General features: G+C 31.5%; 1 protein-coding gene and 1 long non-coding RNA gene across 18 annotated transcripts in view; one reads left to right on the top strand and one right to left on the bottom strand.

Annotated features, from left to right (window-relative positions):
* Positions 1-18,908, top strand: part of LOC141448466 (lachesin-like) — a 187,170-nt gene that overhangs the window by 89,059 nt on the left and 79,203 nt on the right. For all 3 annotated transcript variants that reach the window (XM_074116842.1, XM_074116841.1, XM_074116840.1), the window contains exon 3: positions 18,594-18,709. In XM_074116842.1, the coding sequence (XP_073972943.1) occupies positions 18,594-18,709 (116 nt within the window). The remainder of the gene's footprint in view (positions 1-18,593; positions 18,710-18,908) is intronic.
* Positions 1-18,908, bottom strand: part of LOC141448467 (uncharacterized) — a 56,354-nt gene that overhangs the window by 3,964 nt on the left and 33,482 nt on the right. For 10 of the 15 annotated variants that reach the window (XR_012455056.1, XR_012455064.1, XR_012455059.1 and 7 more), the window contains 8 exons: positions 18,425-18,548; positions 13,673-13,765; positions 10,739-10,912; positions 10,195-10,255; positions 9,825-9,956; positions 6,823-7,020; positions 5,320-5,514; positions 4,844-5,014 (listed from right to left, as the gene is read on the bottom strand). This is a non-coding gene — a long non-coding RNA (uncharacterized lncRNA). The remainder of the gene's footprint in view (positions 1-4,843; positions 5,015-5,319; positions 5,515-6,822; positions 7,021-9,824; positions 9,957-10,194; positions 10,256-10,738; positions 10,913-13,672; positions 13,766-18,424; positions 18,549-18,908) is intronic. The other 5 variants (XR_012455055.1, XR_012455060.1, XR_012455061.1 and 2 more) reach the window with 5 other exon arrangements.

Raw genomic sequence — 18,908 nt, 5'->3', positions numbered from 1 at the left:
TTTTAATTAAAATTTAAATTAAATGTCTACACGGAAATATTTAAAACTTTCCGATCTTTTAGTGATTTATATTAACGATCGATTAAACCAAGTTAAAAGGTAATACCTTGAAAGATACGGGTTCACTGCTTGTTTTGTTTTACTTTTTCTATTTCTTAATTAAAACACTAACCAAAGGCTGTTTTATACTAGGCCAGTTAGTGTACTTTACATGACAAAAGAGGAATTATAACAAGGTACTTTCTTCCTCTAGAACGGCTCCCCAGGGTACTATTTGACCGTCATAAGAGAGATTTAATTAATATGAGGGCATTTTCTTTATAACAGTTTAATTTTACCATAATTAAGAGAGGGGCGCACAATATGTGGCCAGTGGACGGACGACGTAGTAATACATAAATTAAAAGACAAAGCCCCAAAATTTCAAACTAAAAATCCCACGATGTTAAATTAAAATGAGCACCAGTTCTTCCTTGAGAAAGAGGAATTTCCATAAACAGAGTAGAGAGGACTGAACTGCACGAAATTATAAAGGTGGGAATTATAATATCTTAGTTGATCTAGATTGTCAGGAAGTGCCCTTGCCATCTTCTTTTTTCTATACTTTTACAGCAATTAAACTTGAATATTAATTTCAATTTCCCCAGAATACTTATTCCAGAATAAAGGTAGGTAGAAAACTAAGTGGGTGGCTAAAATATCGTTTTAAAATTTAACTAAATTCAATATTCCATCGAATCTCCCCTAAGATTAGCAACTGAAAGAATTTCACTGATAAAAGTAAAATTATGTTTATTCCTAAACTGTGTAGATTCACGATCAACTTTTAATTTTATGTCTTCAACAATTTTTTTCAAAATTTTTTGTAAATCTATTGCATGAGGAGAAAGACTGTTCAATATCTGACTGCGTACACATTCTGAATATTCAAATAAAAAATTGTGATGACGTCGACTGTCCTATTTGTTTAGGGACCATCTCCAAACATCACTCTTCAAAACTACACCGATTTTAAAAATTTAAACTCTCAATTTCAATTTAAATATTTTTTAAAAAAATAAATCAATTTCTAATTTTAATTATCACATCCGTACTTTCACTAATTTTTATCAAAGTACTTACTAAATATTACAAATTTAGATCATATATTTCATTTAAAGTAAAGGCAAACTCACAAGTTAGAAGCTTAAATAAAAAATATGTTGAGTATTAAAGTGAAAATTCTTATAAGTGCAAAAAACATTGAATTTTGCACTTAAAAAGAGAATTCCTTTAAAACAATATCACAGGGCTCATTCTGTAAGATAGCACTTTAGGTTTTTCAATTTCCTTTAGTCTTTTGAATTATATTTTAATATTAAACAGATAATAGACCGCCAACATTGTTCTAGAGTAATATTTGTTGAGTTTTCATTTTATTGTCTTATTATAACTATATGAATAATTTAAGCAGATTATGATATTCTTTGTCAATAAGCCATTTGGAAATGTCGTTTTGAGGGTTGAACTAAAACGATTATTAAAATGTTATTGTCTATGATGCTTGAAGACGCTACCCAGTCATAATCAAGGATTTCGCGGGACGCGATAAACCTTTGGAGTCCTTCTTCAAGCAGTTCCTGCAGATAATTAGTAAAAATCTACGAAAGAATATTTACAGATAATGTAAAGTATAAATGTATGGGAAATGATTTATGTATAACTCCAAAAGAGGAAAGGTGAGCAGCGTTCTAGTTCTATTGCTGCGCTTGACCCACTAGAAGCTCAAAACTTAACTTTTCCTTCCTCTTTGGTTAAATAAATTAATGTAAAATTTTCGTCGAGTATAGTCGACCGAAAATAGATAACCAGGTACAAACTGGTGCATCCTAATCAAGATAGATGCTTCTTTCTTAAATAAGCCCGGTCCATCGTTTTCCAGCAATTGAAAATTTGGACAAGCGTGTATTATAATAAAATAATACAATGTTAGAAGAAACAGGCACTAGGTCAATGTATACACAATAGGTCGGCTAGTCTCACAAGTAGAGGTTTAGAAAAAAAGGAAAATACAAAATCATCATTAATTTTGATGGAATTTCCTCAATTTTGTTTTCCAACATTCTACTTTTATGCCAAGCGTATACTATACACATTAGGTTGGATGGTTTTGGATGTAGAAACTTAGAAAAAGGGAAAAATGCAAAATCTACATTAGTTTAGCTGGAATTGCCTTAATTTCTGTTTGTAACATTGTACATTAATGCCAGGCGTATATTATACACATTAGGTCGGCTGGTTTTGGAAGTAGAGGTTCTGAAAAAAGGGAAAAATACAAAAACTTCATTAGTTTTGCTTGAATTTCCATAATTTTTGTTTCTAACATTCTACTTTAATTCCAGGCGTACATTATACACATTAGGTCGGCTAGTTTTGGAAGTAGAGCGTTAGAAGAAAGGGAAAAATGCAAAATCTACATTAGTTTAGCTGGAATAGCCTTAATTTCTGTTTTTAACATTCTACTTTAATGCCAAGCGTATATTGTACACATTAGGTCGGCTGGTTTTGGAAGTAGAGGTTCTGAAAAAAGGGAAAAATGCAAAATCTTCACTAGTTTTGCTGGAATTTCCATAATTTTTGTTTCTAACATGGTACTTTAATGCCAAGTGCATAATATACACATTAGGTCGGCAGGTTTTGGCATTAGAGATTCAGAAAGAAGGAAAAAATCCAAATCAAATTCGTGCATTGTTTGCATCTTGTTGACCGCCTGCTCTCCTTCATCCCCTATACAATTACAGAACAAATATAAATCGCACGTAGCTGAAGATATTTTCCGTCAAATACGCAAGGAAAATTCCAATATGAACATGGATTTCACAGCTAAAATCTACAATGAAGCGTTGATAATGATTGAAGATTTGTGCTTTAAAATCAATAACAAAGTTCTCTATCAATCGGGAATCTATCTGCTGCTGCTTCGTTCGATATAGAATTGCATCGTGAAATAAATTAAAAACACGGGTGATTTTTTGGTGTATGTGCCATCAAATATTCTTAAGCTAACTCTTGAGCGAAAAGGCATTTACGATCAAATAATTCAAATTGTCAACAACGGGGTTGGAGAAATCTTCTTTTTAGATGCCCAGAAGAACTGGTAAATCATTCCTAATTAGACTGATTCTGGCAGCGATTCGATCCAAAAATGACATAGCTTAGCTCTTGCGTCGTCCAGAATAGTTCCATTTAACGAGACTGAACCACAACAAAGCGTGGCCGGGTACAGCTAGTTTTTAATGAACATTTTCTAAATATTATTAAACGGATATATAATTTATGAATAATATCTATAAATATAACTTATTATTTGTTAGTAACTAAGGTTTCTTCATAATTATAATGTTTTTGTAACTTTATAACACGTACTATGTACTGGAATTACACAGTTGACCTAGCGTTATAATACATACGGCTAAGCGCCTCCCACACTTCGCACTCTATCTCCAGAACGGTTAAGTATATGAAAAATTTGCATAGGACCAAATATATAAAGAATTTTATGCTCTACAACTTTTGCTCTATAACTTTTGCTCTATAACTTTAAATATCATTTAGAGCAAAGGAAACAAAAAACTGATTTTCGTGTCGTTTGAGCACTGATTTCACGTGACAGGTACACGAAATTCTATGAAACTTTTGAGCCAACTTATAAAATACCAAAGCTAAGATTTATTCAAGTTTAAAGCTTATTATTTCCATTTCGAGATTTACCTCTTTTTTTTTAATCTAATTTGACTGGGCTAATTTGGCATGAGTGGAATTCCACCTGTGGCTCTCCTGTATCAGATTTTTCGTGTTAAGGACAGTTTATGGATTCATATAGGTAATCCAATCGCATCTATTACTGAAGCAATTAAAACTAATTGGCCATTTAATGAAAATGAAATATAAATTCATAAAAATGAAGCTACAATATGAACGTAAAAAATATTAGATGTTTTTATATAACTCACTTGTCTTTTTCTTACAAATTTATATAATAAAATTTTTATTGATACCATTCACTTCACAAAATCGATTAAAAAAGAAAAAATTGATCCAATAAAGTGACACTTTCACTTAATCCTATTTTCAAATTTTTAATATTCCTTAAATATCCGATTATAATTACTGTTACATAAGTGATGAGGCCGCACCTTTGCGTGGAAAGCTTCACCCATTTCTTCCCCTGAAAACTTCCTTAAGATGCTTATTTCTGTTTAAAATAAAACTTATAGATCTGCAGGTGTGAGTTTGAGCATACAAAGGTTTTAGAAAAATGGAACCGTTTACGATGAAATCTCAAATAACTGAAAATCTGATTAGAAAATCTGGCTGGCAGTTCTGGTTGGTTGATTTTGTTCAAAGCTTATCTGGTATTAACGATTCGAAACTCAACACGATCGCGAAATTTTCTCTAAGCAGTACAATAATAGAAACAAATATTTTCTCAAAAACTTAAATTGGTATCCATTTGTTTTTTTCAATTAGAAAAAAAAAGAATCAAAAAATTGTGATTAATTTTCAATTGTTGTATTAGGAAAAGGAAAGAAAATGAAAGATTGGGAAAGTTGGACTTCCAACATACAAAAGTAATTAAAAAGGTCTAGAAGGTAAGTTTGTACTTCTTGTGTATTGTACTAAGTAAGGAGCACTTTCCAAGAACGTAGTATAGGTAGAGAGTTAAAGGTGACGAAAAAATATACTCTGGGAAAGTAATGCATAGAAAGGGTGAGAACTTCACCGTTACCTTCAGAAAAGGTTACAGGAGTGGAAAGTGGAATGAAAAAAGGCTGTAAAAGAAATTACACCAACGTGCACTTACGAGCTTATATACATTCACACATCGCTACGAGTCGACCAACATTACCAGCTCCAGAGTGTACTCCAGAGTTTAGTGCGAGGAACGTATTCAGTGAAAGCGGGCGCTCCGTTCCGTGTTGAATGTAGAGTTACTTCGGTCCACTGCTGGTATCCTCCTTACACATATGTGGGTCTGAAAGAAAGATAGAGAGAGTGAATTTGTGTATACAGATGTAGAAGTTAACTTGCTTTTCCAAACTTTGTGACACAGATTTCAATATTCTCTCATCGCAAATCCAAATCTACGATTGGTTAATGAGAAATCATGCATCCACAACAAACTATTCACACACATACCAAATTGTTAAATGTTAATTTCTTTGCATACAGAAGCTTCACTTATTCTCGACATGAATGAAATTAAAACATTTTAGAGGAAATACGTCTTAGATAGAGGAGATTCTTCCTCATACTTACTACCTCATCCTCAAATCTTACCTAAAAGACCGATATTTCAGAGTCAACTGTGGAGCAGCAGACTCTGATATCCGCCTAGCTCGAGCTGGTGTTCCTCTTCTTTACTCCTTGTACACAGCAGACATACCTCAACATCCAAATACTATTCTTTTTACCTTTGCTGACGATACTGCTATCTTATCTCCTCATTCCGATCCTCTTATCGCTACACGAACCCTACAAACACACATCAACCACTTACAGAACTGGCTTTTCAAATGGAGAATCAAAACCAACGTTACGAAATCAAAGTTTATAGTATGTACTCTCAGACGGAAAATCCTAACTCTTATCATCTTGAACCAAATTCCTATACCAACTGTGGACAAAGTACGCTACCTTGGGCTGCACCTAGACAAACGGTTGCCATGGAATACCCATACTAGACTGAAAAGACAAGAAACTAACCAAACAAACGTTCGAAACTTAACCTACCTAACAAAAGACTCTTATATCTACTGTTACTGCGACCCATTTGGTCATACGGCATCGAAGTATGGGGATCGACTAAGCGTTCCAACTCACTACGCCTCCAGGCATTACAGTCAAAAATACTTCGAAAACTTCTTAACGCTCCGTTCTATGTATCTAACCTCACTATCCATAATGACCTCAAAATCCCTTTCATTACAGATCTCTTGCTAACACTCGTTTCTTCAAATTTCATTCCACTACAGCAGCTCATCCTAACCCTCTCATAGAACACCTATCTTCCTCCACATTACCAGGTAATCCTCTAAGGAGATTGAAGAGAAGATGGCCTCGTGATCTTCTCTTATCGTGAGAGCAAAGCACGTTACTGGAGTGGCACCACTGGGTGCCTTCTCCACCCATGATCTCTTCTATTTCTTTTTTCTTATACCATATTTACTAGTTGCAACAATTGTTGCAGTGGTAAATTACAATAAAAGATAAAAGAAAAAAGATATTAAAGAACAAATCCACCAAATAGTTCTTAAATTCTTGTTTATCTGATGGAAGTGAGTGTCTGACTGGAACAAAACCAGTTTTGGTTGATCAACATATTTTTCAGAACAATCTATCGTAGTTTTTCGCACTAAAGGTCGAAATTGGTAGTTAGTCAAGAAAATACTCACAGTACACGAAATCTCAGCACAATATAATAATTATATCCTATTAGATCTTTCGCTTTAGATACTGTTCCCTGATTATACTCGGATGGTCAAGTATTCAATATTTTCAGTTTTTGAATGTGAAAAAAAAAAAAAAACACCAAAACTTATTATGGAACAATAATCCACCTGGTAGATAGACAAAACGAAAAAGTAAAGATTAATAACAAGCAAAAGTGAAATTAAGCAGAAATTAGGTTCTAACCGTAAGTTATCTATCTATTAAAAAACAAGCAATAATAATAAAAATAAAGTAACAAATGGCGAGATTAAAATCATGGTATGGAGCGGGCATAAACTAGGAGATAGTACACATCATGTTTATAGCTTTACAAATCATAACACACATTACCCAGTTTTTATTGTGATTAAATCGGCCTTAAAATCCAGCTTCCCTTTAATGTACGCGCCTCCTACTAAATGGCGACTGGAGTTGAATTATGAAATGTGTCAGTCAGCTTGTCAATCTCTCACTCCATGCAGTGTGCCGGCCAGCCGTCCTATTTTATTTTAAATAGTTTGCAAGGATTTAAAGCGTTGCCCTTTAGAACTGAAAAATATTTTAGCATAAAATTATCATTTATTCATCCTAATTTTTAAGCTGAAAATTAAAATTACAAATTTGAATTTGTGAGTGATAAAAACTCTTGCGCGTTCAGTTTGTCTAGATTCTAAAAAAAGAAACTAAAAAGTTAACAACTTGTAAACTAGGAGACTGGGAGATTATGAATTTTTTGAAAAGTTCATTCACCAATTGAACTTCATAACGCTACATTTTCTAGGATGCATAAACTCTGAATTGGAAGTATACAATGCTGAAAGGTACAAGGATGATCTAGCTACTGATTTCAGCTTAGACGTCACATCTAACAACCGCTAGCTATTGAATGAGTTGTAATACGGCCCTACTCTGTACTTCTTACTACACTGCTGAATAACTTCAGATAGAATTTTGTAGATTTTGATTACTTACACTTGGTGTTACTTATCGATCTCTGACTTCTGGCGATTTTGCTAATACTGTGAGAGATATACGAAATACGAAATTTGTTATTTGAAATAGTCTTTTTAGAAAAAATTATTTAAGAAGTACATTTTCAAAAGAATATTTTATATTTTAAAGTTTTCTTGACTTTAACCAAACCCTTCTAAATTTCCTTTGGCATAAAAGTTTGAAACGTTTACCGTAACTTGTTTGTATAAGAGAAATGCTTCACGAGAACACGATTGGGCGTACAGAAAAATGGTTTAAGTGAAAAAAGAAAAAAGTATTAATAATTGAGAAAGAATTTGAGAATGGGCTGAAAGTGAGAACGAACTAAAACTTAAAATAAAAAGCCCTTTATTAACCCTACTTTCCATCTTGTACACAAAAGAAAACTTCTTTAAGAAAGTTATTTCTCTTATTCGTATTGAAATAATACAAGTATAATAAATTTACAAATTTAAATTTTATTTAAAAAATTCGAGAGAACATTTAATTAATTATCAAGTAATGAAAAAAAAAATGTTTTTCTTAAATTATCTCTTTAGTATAAGTTTTAATTATTTTTTGGAGGTCAAAGCGTTATTATGAGCTATTAATATAAAATATATTAATATTAGTATTAAAAAAGAATACAATACAAATATTTAAAATAAATCAATTCTTTAATTCAATGTATTTTAGTTTTAAACTAATCAGTGGACTGTAATAGATTTCTCTCAACTGGAAATGCCATGATAAAAGCAAATACCTTGGCAGGATTTTAACGAGAATTTACTACGATAAATAGCACCTTCCTTTCTGTTAAAATTAATTAGAAACGTACCACCAATTTAATTGGAAAACCTCAATTAAAATAATATCAATTGCAAAATAAAATAAATTAAACTTTTTATTAGAGGTAAGAAAAAATAAAATTTATTGGCGATAATTTCCTATTATGACAATAAAAATTAATGATATGTTTTAACATTAAATACAAAGATTGTTCTCTTTATATTCTAAATAAGGCCCAACAGGATTAAACTAATTGTCAATAAAAACTAATATTTACAAATGCATCAAAAACATTCAGTAGTTTCCATTCATCTAAATTATTAATCAAACTGCTGATGAATCATCAATCTGACTTTCTTCAATATTATTTACAATCATATTCGCAATAATAGTGACCAAAACGGAAATTCACCAACTTAGTAGCTTCACTCTTTCGGACTTTTTAGAAACGCCTCCAACAATGTTCTTGAGTAAACCTGTTAGCATACGAATCCTGTTCTTACTCAGACTAGCATGCTGCAGATTACTTCCTCTTGAAGTTTTCAAGACAAATCGTCGCCTATCTTGATTATGGTTCTCTTAAGGTTCTTATACCTATGAGATATTACGGTACTAGATGTGATTAAAACACTTTTGATGTTGATTTTTTTTTTTTTTTTTAATAATTATGTTTTCTAGTATTTTTGTTATTTGCCTCGGTCAACAGCACCTCAAAGAAGCTGGACGTAAAGCCATCAAAATTATCAAGTGAAAAGTAACCAATAGAAGGTTGGTTTGTGGAACCAAAAGTAGTCTAATAAGGCAAAATAAATAAATAAAATAAGGATGAATAAGAAACTTCCTGAGACTACTTTAAAACAAGACATTATACTTCATTAAAATAAATACTCTCTTAGAATAACATTTCTTCCCATCTCGCAAGATGTTTGTTGTGCCCGAAAGATAATAGATTCAACAAGAAGAGTACGAGTACTATACTGGGTTGGTCCTTTCTAGAACAACTGTAGTGAAAATGCGGCTGAGTTTTCAGTTGAAATATTTCAGTATATTAGTAGGGCGACTGAATGACGAAAGCTTATGTTCGTTAATAGTAAGGTGTAGTAAATTATTAAACAACCCATTTATATGTTAAATTGCATTTGTATGTAAAAATATTTTTAAAGCAGAATATTGTTCTCATTAAATTATTTAAAAAATGATTGTAACAATACATTTGCATTTTTTGGAGAGAAAGATCTAGGGCCATCTAGGAAGGAGAGGATTCACCTGGTAGATTATCTTGGAAACTGTTCAATAAACCTCTTTGGTAGCGGCATGAGGGAAATGCGTTCCATTCCTTTACCTTGTATTAACTACAAGAAATTAATTATGAAGTTTTGTTTAGATACTTGTTTAACATCGATTACACCGACGGTCGTAGGGTAACGACTGATGTCTTCATGGAAATTTTTTTTTTATCAGTATTTTTATTATTATTTATTCGATAAAGACTTTGTAGTTATAATAGTATTACGTACTTCGTATATGTATTCCACTTTAAACAGTTTATAACACTTAAAATTACCTATGTACATATTCATTTAATAACTAACCTATGAATGTTCCATGGAGGAATATGGTGTCCCTTCGTGTACCTCAGCCTGAGGATATGATTAACCCAGTGGCCTCTCTTCATAAAGCACAGCTACACCTCGGTACTCAAGCTGCTTACAACTACTGCCAATCTGCAGAGATAGCAATTATTAGGATTTAGCGAATCCATAGGCAAAATCACATACACGACACTCACTGACAACTTATTATACATATCGCTCTCACCATCACGGTAGCCGACAATCTATATAAAAATATATAATCTACAGATAGTCACAACAGACCTTTAAAGAAGTGTTGCATGTGGTTTCATACAAATCTAATCTACTCTAACTGTGATATACATAATTTTATTTATCTAATTATTACCTTCTAGCATAAGTGATAACAAATCAGAGTATCCAGTTCAAATTAGTCCTCCACATCCTACCTGCGTGATACAAAATTCGCAATTAATGAATCCCAACCTTATTTACAAGCAAACAGAGAATATTTATCACATTAATAAAACCATTCTCAATGAATTAATTCAATTTTTTACAACTTTCTATAGATATTTTCTATTTACTACATCCACAGTGACTCCAATTTGTTGTGAAGTATCGAATAGAGGACCGATTTCGTAAAACATTTTGCAATTTCTAGTCAGATCCATACGGGAAACTTCGTGATTCTTAAATGTCTTCCTAATGACTTTTAATCAATTTTGTATCTTCTAATTTTACATTCAGAATTTTTATTTAAACATCACTTAATGATTCAAAGATAGGAGCGAAACGCAGGATTGAGTCTAGTTAGAAACAGTCATTTTAAAATAAAATGTTTTATAAATTTTACAGTTTTCACTGGAAAAATTCTCAGAAAAGATTTAAAAATCAATTTCTCATTAAGTTTTGCAAAGAAAATTAAATACCTTGCATATGGATAAAATATACCAAATGTTCGAATACATAATGGAACTATTTATGAAAGATTTTGAGGTATCATATTTTTTGAGATAACTAAATTAACAGGAGGCAATCATCATTTAAACTCCAAATATAACCACTTTTATAAATGTTCTCATTTCAAATGTGACTATATTTATCTGAAAAATACAAATCAAATTACAATTAAAAAAAAACAAAATAATTTTAGGATAAAGTTGACGTAATTATCATACATGTAAAATGGAAAATTTAATTAGCAAGAGAGAGTTTTTTTTACTTTAGAGGAATGGAATGGTTTAACTTTAAAAACACTGGTGCATGTACAAACATTTCGATATTTAAAACATTTTTTATTTTATTACAATTTTAGCCATCTAATATTATTCAGTAAGAAGTAATTAAGAATTCAGTAAGATGGAGAAGAAAAGTATTAATTATATTCTATAGAAGTATATTTATATAAATATTAATAAGAATTTTCTGGTGCGTTATCCTTTCGTACGGGTCATGAGTTTCCCTTCTTCCAAGCCTTACCAAAATCCCATTTTCAGATTTCTTTCCTCCCAATTCTTTATTTGAACATCTGCTTAACAACCCGCGTAAGTTAGGTAAAGCATAGAAAAAAAGATCCTTGAGAAAGAATCTAAATAGATCATTTTTTCTCCTAACATTAAGAATAGTAAAACGGCACACTGAGAACAATATTTCCTTTTAGATTAGACGAGTCTAATGTAAAAAGTTTCTTCAAATTAAAATGAAAATAGACACCAAGATAAATAAAACGGCCCGGACTAGAGGATGGAAGATTTTTGACTAAGAAGGAGAGATAAACTCTCTTCAAATTTGTTCCAATGTTTACTTGGTTATGCTAAAAGCAGAAAGTTACTAAAAATAGCTTTCAAGAAACAGTTTCTGATCTAACGGGGGCTAATTTTTAAAAATCGATAAAGTTAATTGGAACGGGGTAGCTACTCCATTCATTGGTCAATTCATTCATTCATTCAATCATTCATCAATGCTAGATTTAACTAAGAGCACTGTGTTTCGTATTTTGTATGACTACGTACGACTAACTCAAGAAAATAATCCAGAAGTCAAACGTGAAAAAAACCATAATGGAAAAGATCTTCAAACTAGCAAGGTACCAGATTATGAGTCTGTGGGAAGCATCCGCGCAGGATAGAATTCACCAACCAAGAGTGTGCAGATGTCAGGATGAGAATTACGACCTTTTTATCCAGTCTGGCTATTATGTTACGAGATCTTTAGCACTTTGAGGTCAGCAGTGAGAAAAATTCTGGACGGACCTAACATAAACGGGAGAGTTCCCAGTAGATTACTATAAAGCTTAGATTACTATTAACTATTAACATTTTAATTTTTAAGAACTACTCACAAAAAATCGAATACAATTCAGCATATTTAAAGTAAGATCAAATTATATTTTGTTTAAAATCAAATTAAAGCTAAATTAAACAGAATATCCATATACACACAAGAACCAATAATACCTACACATTTCCCTCATGTTATTATTCTCCACTCCCAAATGAATATTAATTACTGATGAAATGTATTAAACTGGCTGCATTTGATTTAATATCCTCATTACACTTGCAAATATGTATTTATACTGAAATATATTAAATAGAAGGATGGTATTTAATTTGAACATGAGAATCACAACATTATTACAGACATCACTTCAAACAATGATAATGCCAAATAAACATCGTTAATATTATCATTGCTAGATTTCTTCTCCGAAATGTCAACGAAAACGTGTAAAGCCTAAGTTACAAATGAAGAAATCAATTTGTTAATTAAAGGGAAAAATCATTATTCCTTTACAGTAAACAAACTAATAAAACCAGTAAACTCGTTTCTTTTTTAGTTTTAAATTCCCGTATTTACATTTTTATAACATTAAAAAATCATACCCGAAATCTTAGTTAAGGACAATTTCACATAAGTGATTGCGCAACCTCTTCGAATATCTGATTTAATGTCTCAACTAGTTCCCATAAGCTTGCACCGCGAGCTTTTTTGCTTGATGATGATGATGATGATGATGATGTAGATATCCTGCACATCACCTGCTACAAACGAGGTTTTTTTTTCTTGTTACCACGTGCTCTCCCCCCTTACTGAAAACTAAATTTGATAAACAAGATTCTTTAATTACTTTTTTGTGATAAGTACCTACTTTTAAGTTGTTTGCATTAAGTAATTTTTTTACGTTTCTCAGCTTTTTTACTATATTAAATTTTTGATTGTAAAATTAACCAAGATGTTCGTTGAAAATTTCGCCTCCATCGAATCAACAATCAATCACTCTGCAAGTTACCTCTGCTACTCTGCTTGCTACAGGGTTTTGATAATGCAGTAAGAGGATGACGTGTGAGAGTTTCACATGAGAAAGAGCTTTTCTACCTTAATAATGTCAAGGGTTGAAGAGCAAAAATTGTAGTCTGCAAGCGACCTCCGGATCGTCAGTTTGACAGGCTTCTGTTAATACATATTTCAGTGGCAATGCATAGATGAGAGAATACGAGGCGTTCTCTTAGCCAGAATGATATCCATTTCTTTTGAGCAAAGCCATCCAACTTACTCTCATATTTATTTGTCCCCTCAACGAACAGATATATTAGTTTGCCACATTATTACTTTTGAGCAAATATAGCCAAGTATATAAGAACTAAATTAATAATTCTTTCAAGTTATATGAAATATGTTTTATTAGTTGTAGAATTTGTATTTCACTTTGCATGCCACAGAAATCATTAAATTAAATTTTAATTAGCTCTTACGTAAAAAATTAACTGGATATCATGCATTATTATTAATAATAGTATCAAACAAATCAAATATAAATAATATTTATTAATTTTTGTAAGAAATAAGAGGGAAGTAATTACCTTAGTGGTAGCGAATCCAGGAGGTGCGCCTTCTGCTTCTCTCTTCAAATTAATTGTAACGAGAGAAAATTATCTTGATATACGTGATTAATGCTGTTAAACAAAAACGAGTTTTGTAATTAGTAAAGTGGTATTTGAGGGATTATAAAAGTATTGTAATATCAAATTCGAACAATCAGCGATTTTCAAACATAACGGACCAATTTAGTAAACACTATTTTTCAACGGAGATAAGGGACCACTTATGGTCTAGTTCCTACGGCTAAGGGCACTTATCTCGAATAAAAACCATTTTTTCATAGGCAGTGAACCTCAAAACGTGAATTTTCAGTAAAAAAAAAAAAATCGAAAATCAGTCTGATTTGGGATAAGAGAAAGTGAACATGGAACAGGCCAAATGTATTATTTGATTAACTTCATATTTTGTCAATTGTCATTGAAATTTATTCAGTAAACAACTACTTAAGTGTTTAAAACTTAATCAACATTACCTAATAGAGGATGTCGTTCAATTTAACTAGGGAAAATATCTCGGACTTACAAAAGATAATAAGAAAGGAGCTGCATGCAGTACACAAGAATTGGTAGAGATAGTGCTTGCATCGGCATTTCGCTCACGCTCTTTTTACAAAAATAAACATAATGAACAAAACATTGCAGGCATTGTGTCTATTTTAAAAGCTGCCTTCCTACCTTGGAAGCTGGCGACGCCAATTAATAAGTGCATTGTTTGTAATTTTCTAGAAAACACTGCAAAAATTTTCATTAACTTTGCACGCAGTCTTTAACTGAATGATATACAATTACTTTTGTATGTAAAAAAAGTAGGGGGTTTTGGGGTAATAGATGTAACTTGAAAACAAATCTCAGAAGTTGAAAGAATGCTGCTAAGTGCTATTAATAACATTAACTTATCTGCAAGTGCATGTGGACTTTGGTTGCAGGCTCAATAGCGTTTAGATAGAAATTTAATGCGTTGAGTTCAAGTTCAACACTAGTATTTGTCAATAAGAACTGTAACTTAAGAAAATCAAGGATGTGTTCCCACCAAGTTTTGAAAATAAGGAACTTTTTCATTATCTATATTCATAATATTCATTTGAGAGAACAATCCGCATTTGATTTGAAATTTATGGAGCACATTGATAAATTATGTCCTGTTTGAATATTACTTTTAATTATTTATTTGCAACTGGGGCCTTGCCCCATACAAAGGAGTTTGGGTACAATAATACAAAAGAATACAATAATAATAACTGTATAATAGTCTAACCAAATATGAAATATTACTTTTAATTAATATGTACGATATATATTTACTGTTATTCTACCGCCACCAAAGATGGTGCCTAAATTTATCTTCTTTGCTCCAACTTGAAGCAAAAGCTAGCACGGTTAGTTAACATAAAATAACCTTTTTTACCTAATAAACCAGTTGGAGAGTGCAGTTATAAGGACATTAATACCGTCTCGATTAAAAGGAAAAGTGTTAGACTGTAAGTTACAGGCACAGTCATGTTTGCATCAATGTGAAAGGATAATGTGATGCTTTGATCTCATTTAGTTGAGTACCTAAGAGTAGTTCCCAACCATTTTTTGCCCTAATAGAGAGAGAAATACCAATGAGAAATTAGCTATTCAATATTTTATCTTCCGTAAGCCAGAGAACTATTCTGGTATAACAAGCTTCGTTTGTACAAGGATATGGTGAGACCGATTCTTCTTAACGCTTGCTCTGCCTAGAGTTCTAGAGGTTTTTGAGTGGATATGACGTGCAATACTATATTTTTCAAGTTCCAAAAGAAGTAAGAACTTAAACGGAGCTAAAGAAAGATCGTGTGTTCACTCCCGCTTTTTTTTTTTAATTTCATTTCATCGATAAAGTATTAAATACGGATAAACTTTTCTGTTCTAGCTGGCGGTCTTGAAATTCTTTCTTTGGAGATTTTTTCTACGCCTCATCTTTCAGCGCCGATTTTTCTCCTCCCACCCTGCGGTACATCAGATTCAATACTTCTTATCTGTAAGGAAGTTTTCCTTCTCTCTCCGTATCCAAGGCTCAGATTATACCATTGAAAAACTATCTTCTACAGGGACCGTTTTTCCTCCACAAAACCTCAAGCTCCTTACCTTATATAGTAAACGTTCTATAGCGACCCAGATCAAATATCCAGGACATATCCAGTCCGCAAGAGATGTAGATGGGTACTGGGATTCATTCGCCGTTCACATACAGGACATTATTATTATTATTATTATGTTTAATACACTAATACAACAATACAGAGGTAACCAATATTCTACTTATCCTTAACTTATTTGAATTCATGAATTAATAAACCATACTAAGCATACTAACCAAAAAGATTATTTTCCTAATGTACTTGAACAATATTCCTCACAAAATTAAACATTCATTTTCGCGAATTTTTAAGTTAAAAAAGTTCAAAACGAGAGGCTGTCAATTTTTTCTTATTGAAATCTTTATACAATTAATGTTTTGCATAGTATAAATAATGTTATTAAAAAAGATTTTTCATGGATGTACCCAGCAATTAAATAACAATGGTAGGGATTACAGTTGAGCTTTATATAGACTCAACATTGTCTGTAGCATTCCGCACCCTAGAGAGAAAATTTTGAAGTTATAAGTCACCCATCAATTTAAAAAAAAAAAATCGAAATATGATGCAAGAATAAGTTATTCGTTTTGGGTGCGTATTTTTCTATAATTCAGCACTATTTCGCAATCTTATAGAGCTTCAGAGATTGAATCATCAATTTAGGAAGTAAATTTCACTACAACTAATTAAGAATCCTGACAGACGTTGGTACTAAATGCCACATAAATCAATACTTGCTATACAATTTGTCTCGCAACAGTCAGTTCAATATATATTTTATAAATTAGAATCTTTGCCAAAAGGCAGATAATTAGGATTCCCAATAAATTTTTCCTTGGAAGAGTGCACAATCGAAATTAAATTTGTTCTCTTGTTAAGTACAACCCACTAAAAGTGCTAATTTCATTTACTACACTCAAGAGTAAGTATTGTGTTCTCCCTATTTTTTTCCTCTAATAGTAATCAGAGAGAAAGACGAAGATAGAAATAGTAGAATTATAAGCAATTTTAGTATTTTCAATCAAGGTTATCACGCTTCAGCTGTGGTTGAAACTGTAATATCAGTTGGAATCATTCCAAACGAGTCAAACAGTTTGAGGAAATTTATTTGACAATTGATAAACCAGCTCTCATTCGTACAATTTTAACAAAATTGGCTCAAATTTAGCTTATAGTTTTTGTTTTTTTTTTTTTTTAAATGACTACACCATCAAACTTGACACACATTTTATGTGGTTGGTAGGCAATTAATTACTTTCAGTGAATCTAATTATAATAAAGTTATGTACTAAAATTGAAAGCAAAAGTCTAGTTAAAGTTTAAAATTTTAACCATAACAACTATGTTAAAAAAGAATTTTGATCTGTTTTCATAACAGTCTGCTCAGCTCTAGTGGGTAAAACTTGTAACCGCGGTTTAAAGGAAACTTTAACTCTCAAGATTCCTCCTCAGGATACCGCTAAAATAAGTTTTTCTATACTAAAGATGATTTCTATGGTCACACTATCTATTTTAAAGAAATTAATTTAAAAGTTGAGAAGAAAATTCCCCTAAAATACAGAATTTATCTCCAAAACAGCTGTTTCATGAATTTGTAAAATAAGGAAACGAGAGACAAGCGACGGCCCTCTGCTACGTGCTTGGTAGTGTGCCATTGACCGACATATTACTATAAAGCAAATTGTAAAAACCTCTTTTTCTGACTCAGAACATCTCAAAAAGAATATTTAAGGTGTGAAATAGAAAATCTGCCGAACACCGCACCTTCTCTTATAAGTGAAAGTAAGATTGTCATTTATTTCATAAACTCTTTAGTTAAACAATTTTGTAATCAAAATTCCTGTTAAAAGATGTACATAGCTTAGAAGCAGTAAATTATAATTATTTTCATAATAATTAATACTTCAATGCACTTCAGAGGAAAGCTTAAAACTGTAGCTCCCCCCAGAACTGCAATTTCCTGGAAAAATCGATTATAAGTGATAATTTAAATGAGTAATTAGTTTTTAAGAAAAATGGCTAGCTATTTGAACTGGGTCAGTTCCTTCATATTCAGTTCCCAGCAAATTTATTAAATTCAGTTCATAATGTTGAATCTATTAACAGATTATGCTGAGACTCTTAAAAAATCAGTCTGAGACAAGCTGAGGCGAATAAGTTGTGAATAAACGTTTGTTTGCAACATTACATTTAGCATTAAGTTTCAACGATTCTAAAAAGAGAAATCATGATTGAAAATTATTAGAAAAGCTCGAACAGATATGTAACTCTACGGACCAAATACCATACGTTAACAAATGGCAAAGAGTAAAAAACTATTTGTATAAAAAGGATACATATAACGTGTTTACAGTTACAGATTGAAAGTATGTTTTTAGCCTTATAAATGCATAAAAACTGCCCTATATATAAATAATATTTAACCACAGGGTGTTAAATGTAAAACTATTCTCCACTCACTGTTGCACTGTATTCTATCATAGTGATGTAAAAATTTCACAAGAATAGTACGGATAATTTATTAAGAGAGCAATAAAATGAAATAATAAAAAAACCATTGAAGAGTCTGATCTCAGCTTTAGCACTTTAACCAATCTTATATCATAAGAGGTCTACAAGAAAAATATACCAACATTCCAAGGTGGTTTTCAGCGGTGAGATCTAGTAATTCGGTGCTTTTGATTGGAAGTATCTTTACCAAGCTTTCTTCGACAGTTTTAGTTACTAGTAGCCTCATTCATTTACTACTGCTTCTGTGAAATGAAAAATTAAATTTAACGATCATTTGTAAATTTCAGATGTAACAGAAGAAGACTGGATTCCCCATTTTGGTGAGCCTATAGCAAATGTAACAGTCCCTTTAGGCAGGGAAGCAATATTGTCCTGTACAGTTAGAAATCTTGGACTATTTAAGGTAATATTTTAAATTTACTATAAATACTATTTATTTCAAATTGTTTTATTTTTTATAATATTTTTTTATAAATGGTGTAATAAGTTATTTGTTATTTAACTTGTTTTTTATTTTATTTTTTCTTATATCTGTGATTTGGAGAAATGAGTAAGTACATGAATTCAAAAAGAATTTTATTTGAATTTAACTACCATTCTAG

Source organism: Rhodnius prolixus, unplaced genomic scaffold (assembly GCF_049639745.1).
Source record: "Rhodnius prolixus isolate KJV_2025 unplaced genomic scaffold, Rpr scaffold_37, whole genome shotgun sequence".
Classification (NCBI taxonomy): Eukaryota; Metazoa; Arthropoda; class Insecta; order Hemiptera; family Reduviidae; genus Rhodnius; species Rhodnius prolixus.
Note: the sequence above shows the minus strand (reverse complement) of the source record. Positions and strands in the feature narration are given on the sequence as shown.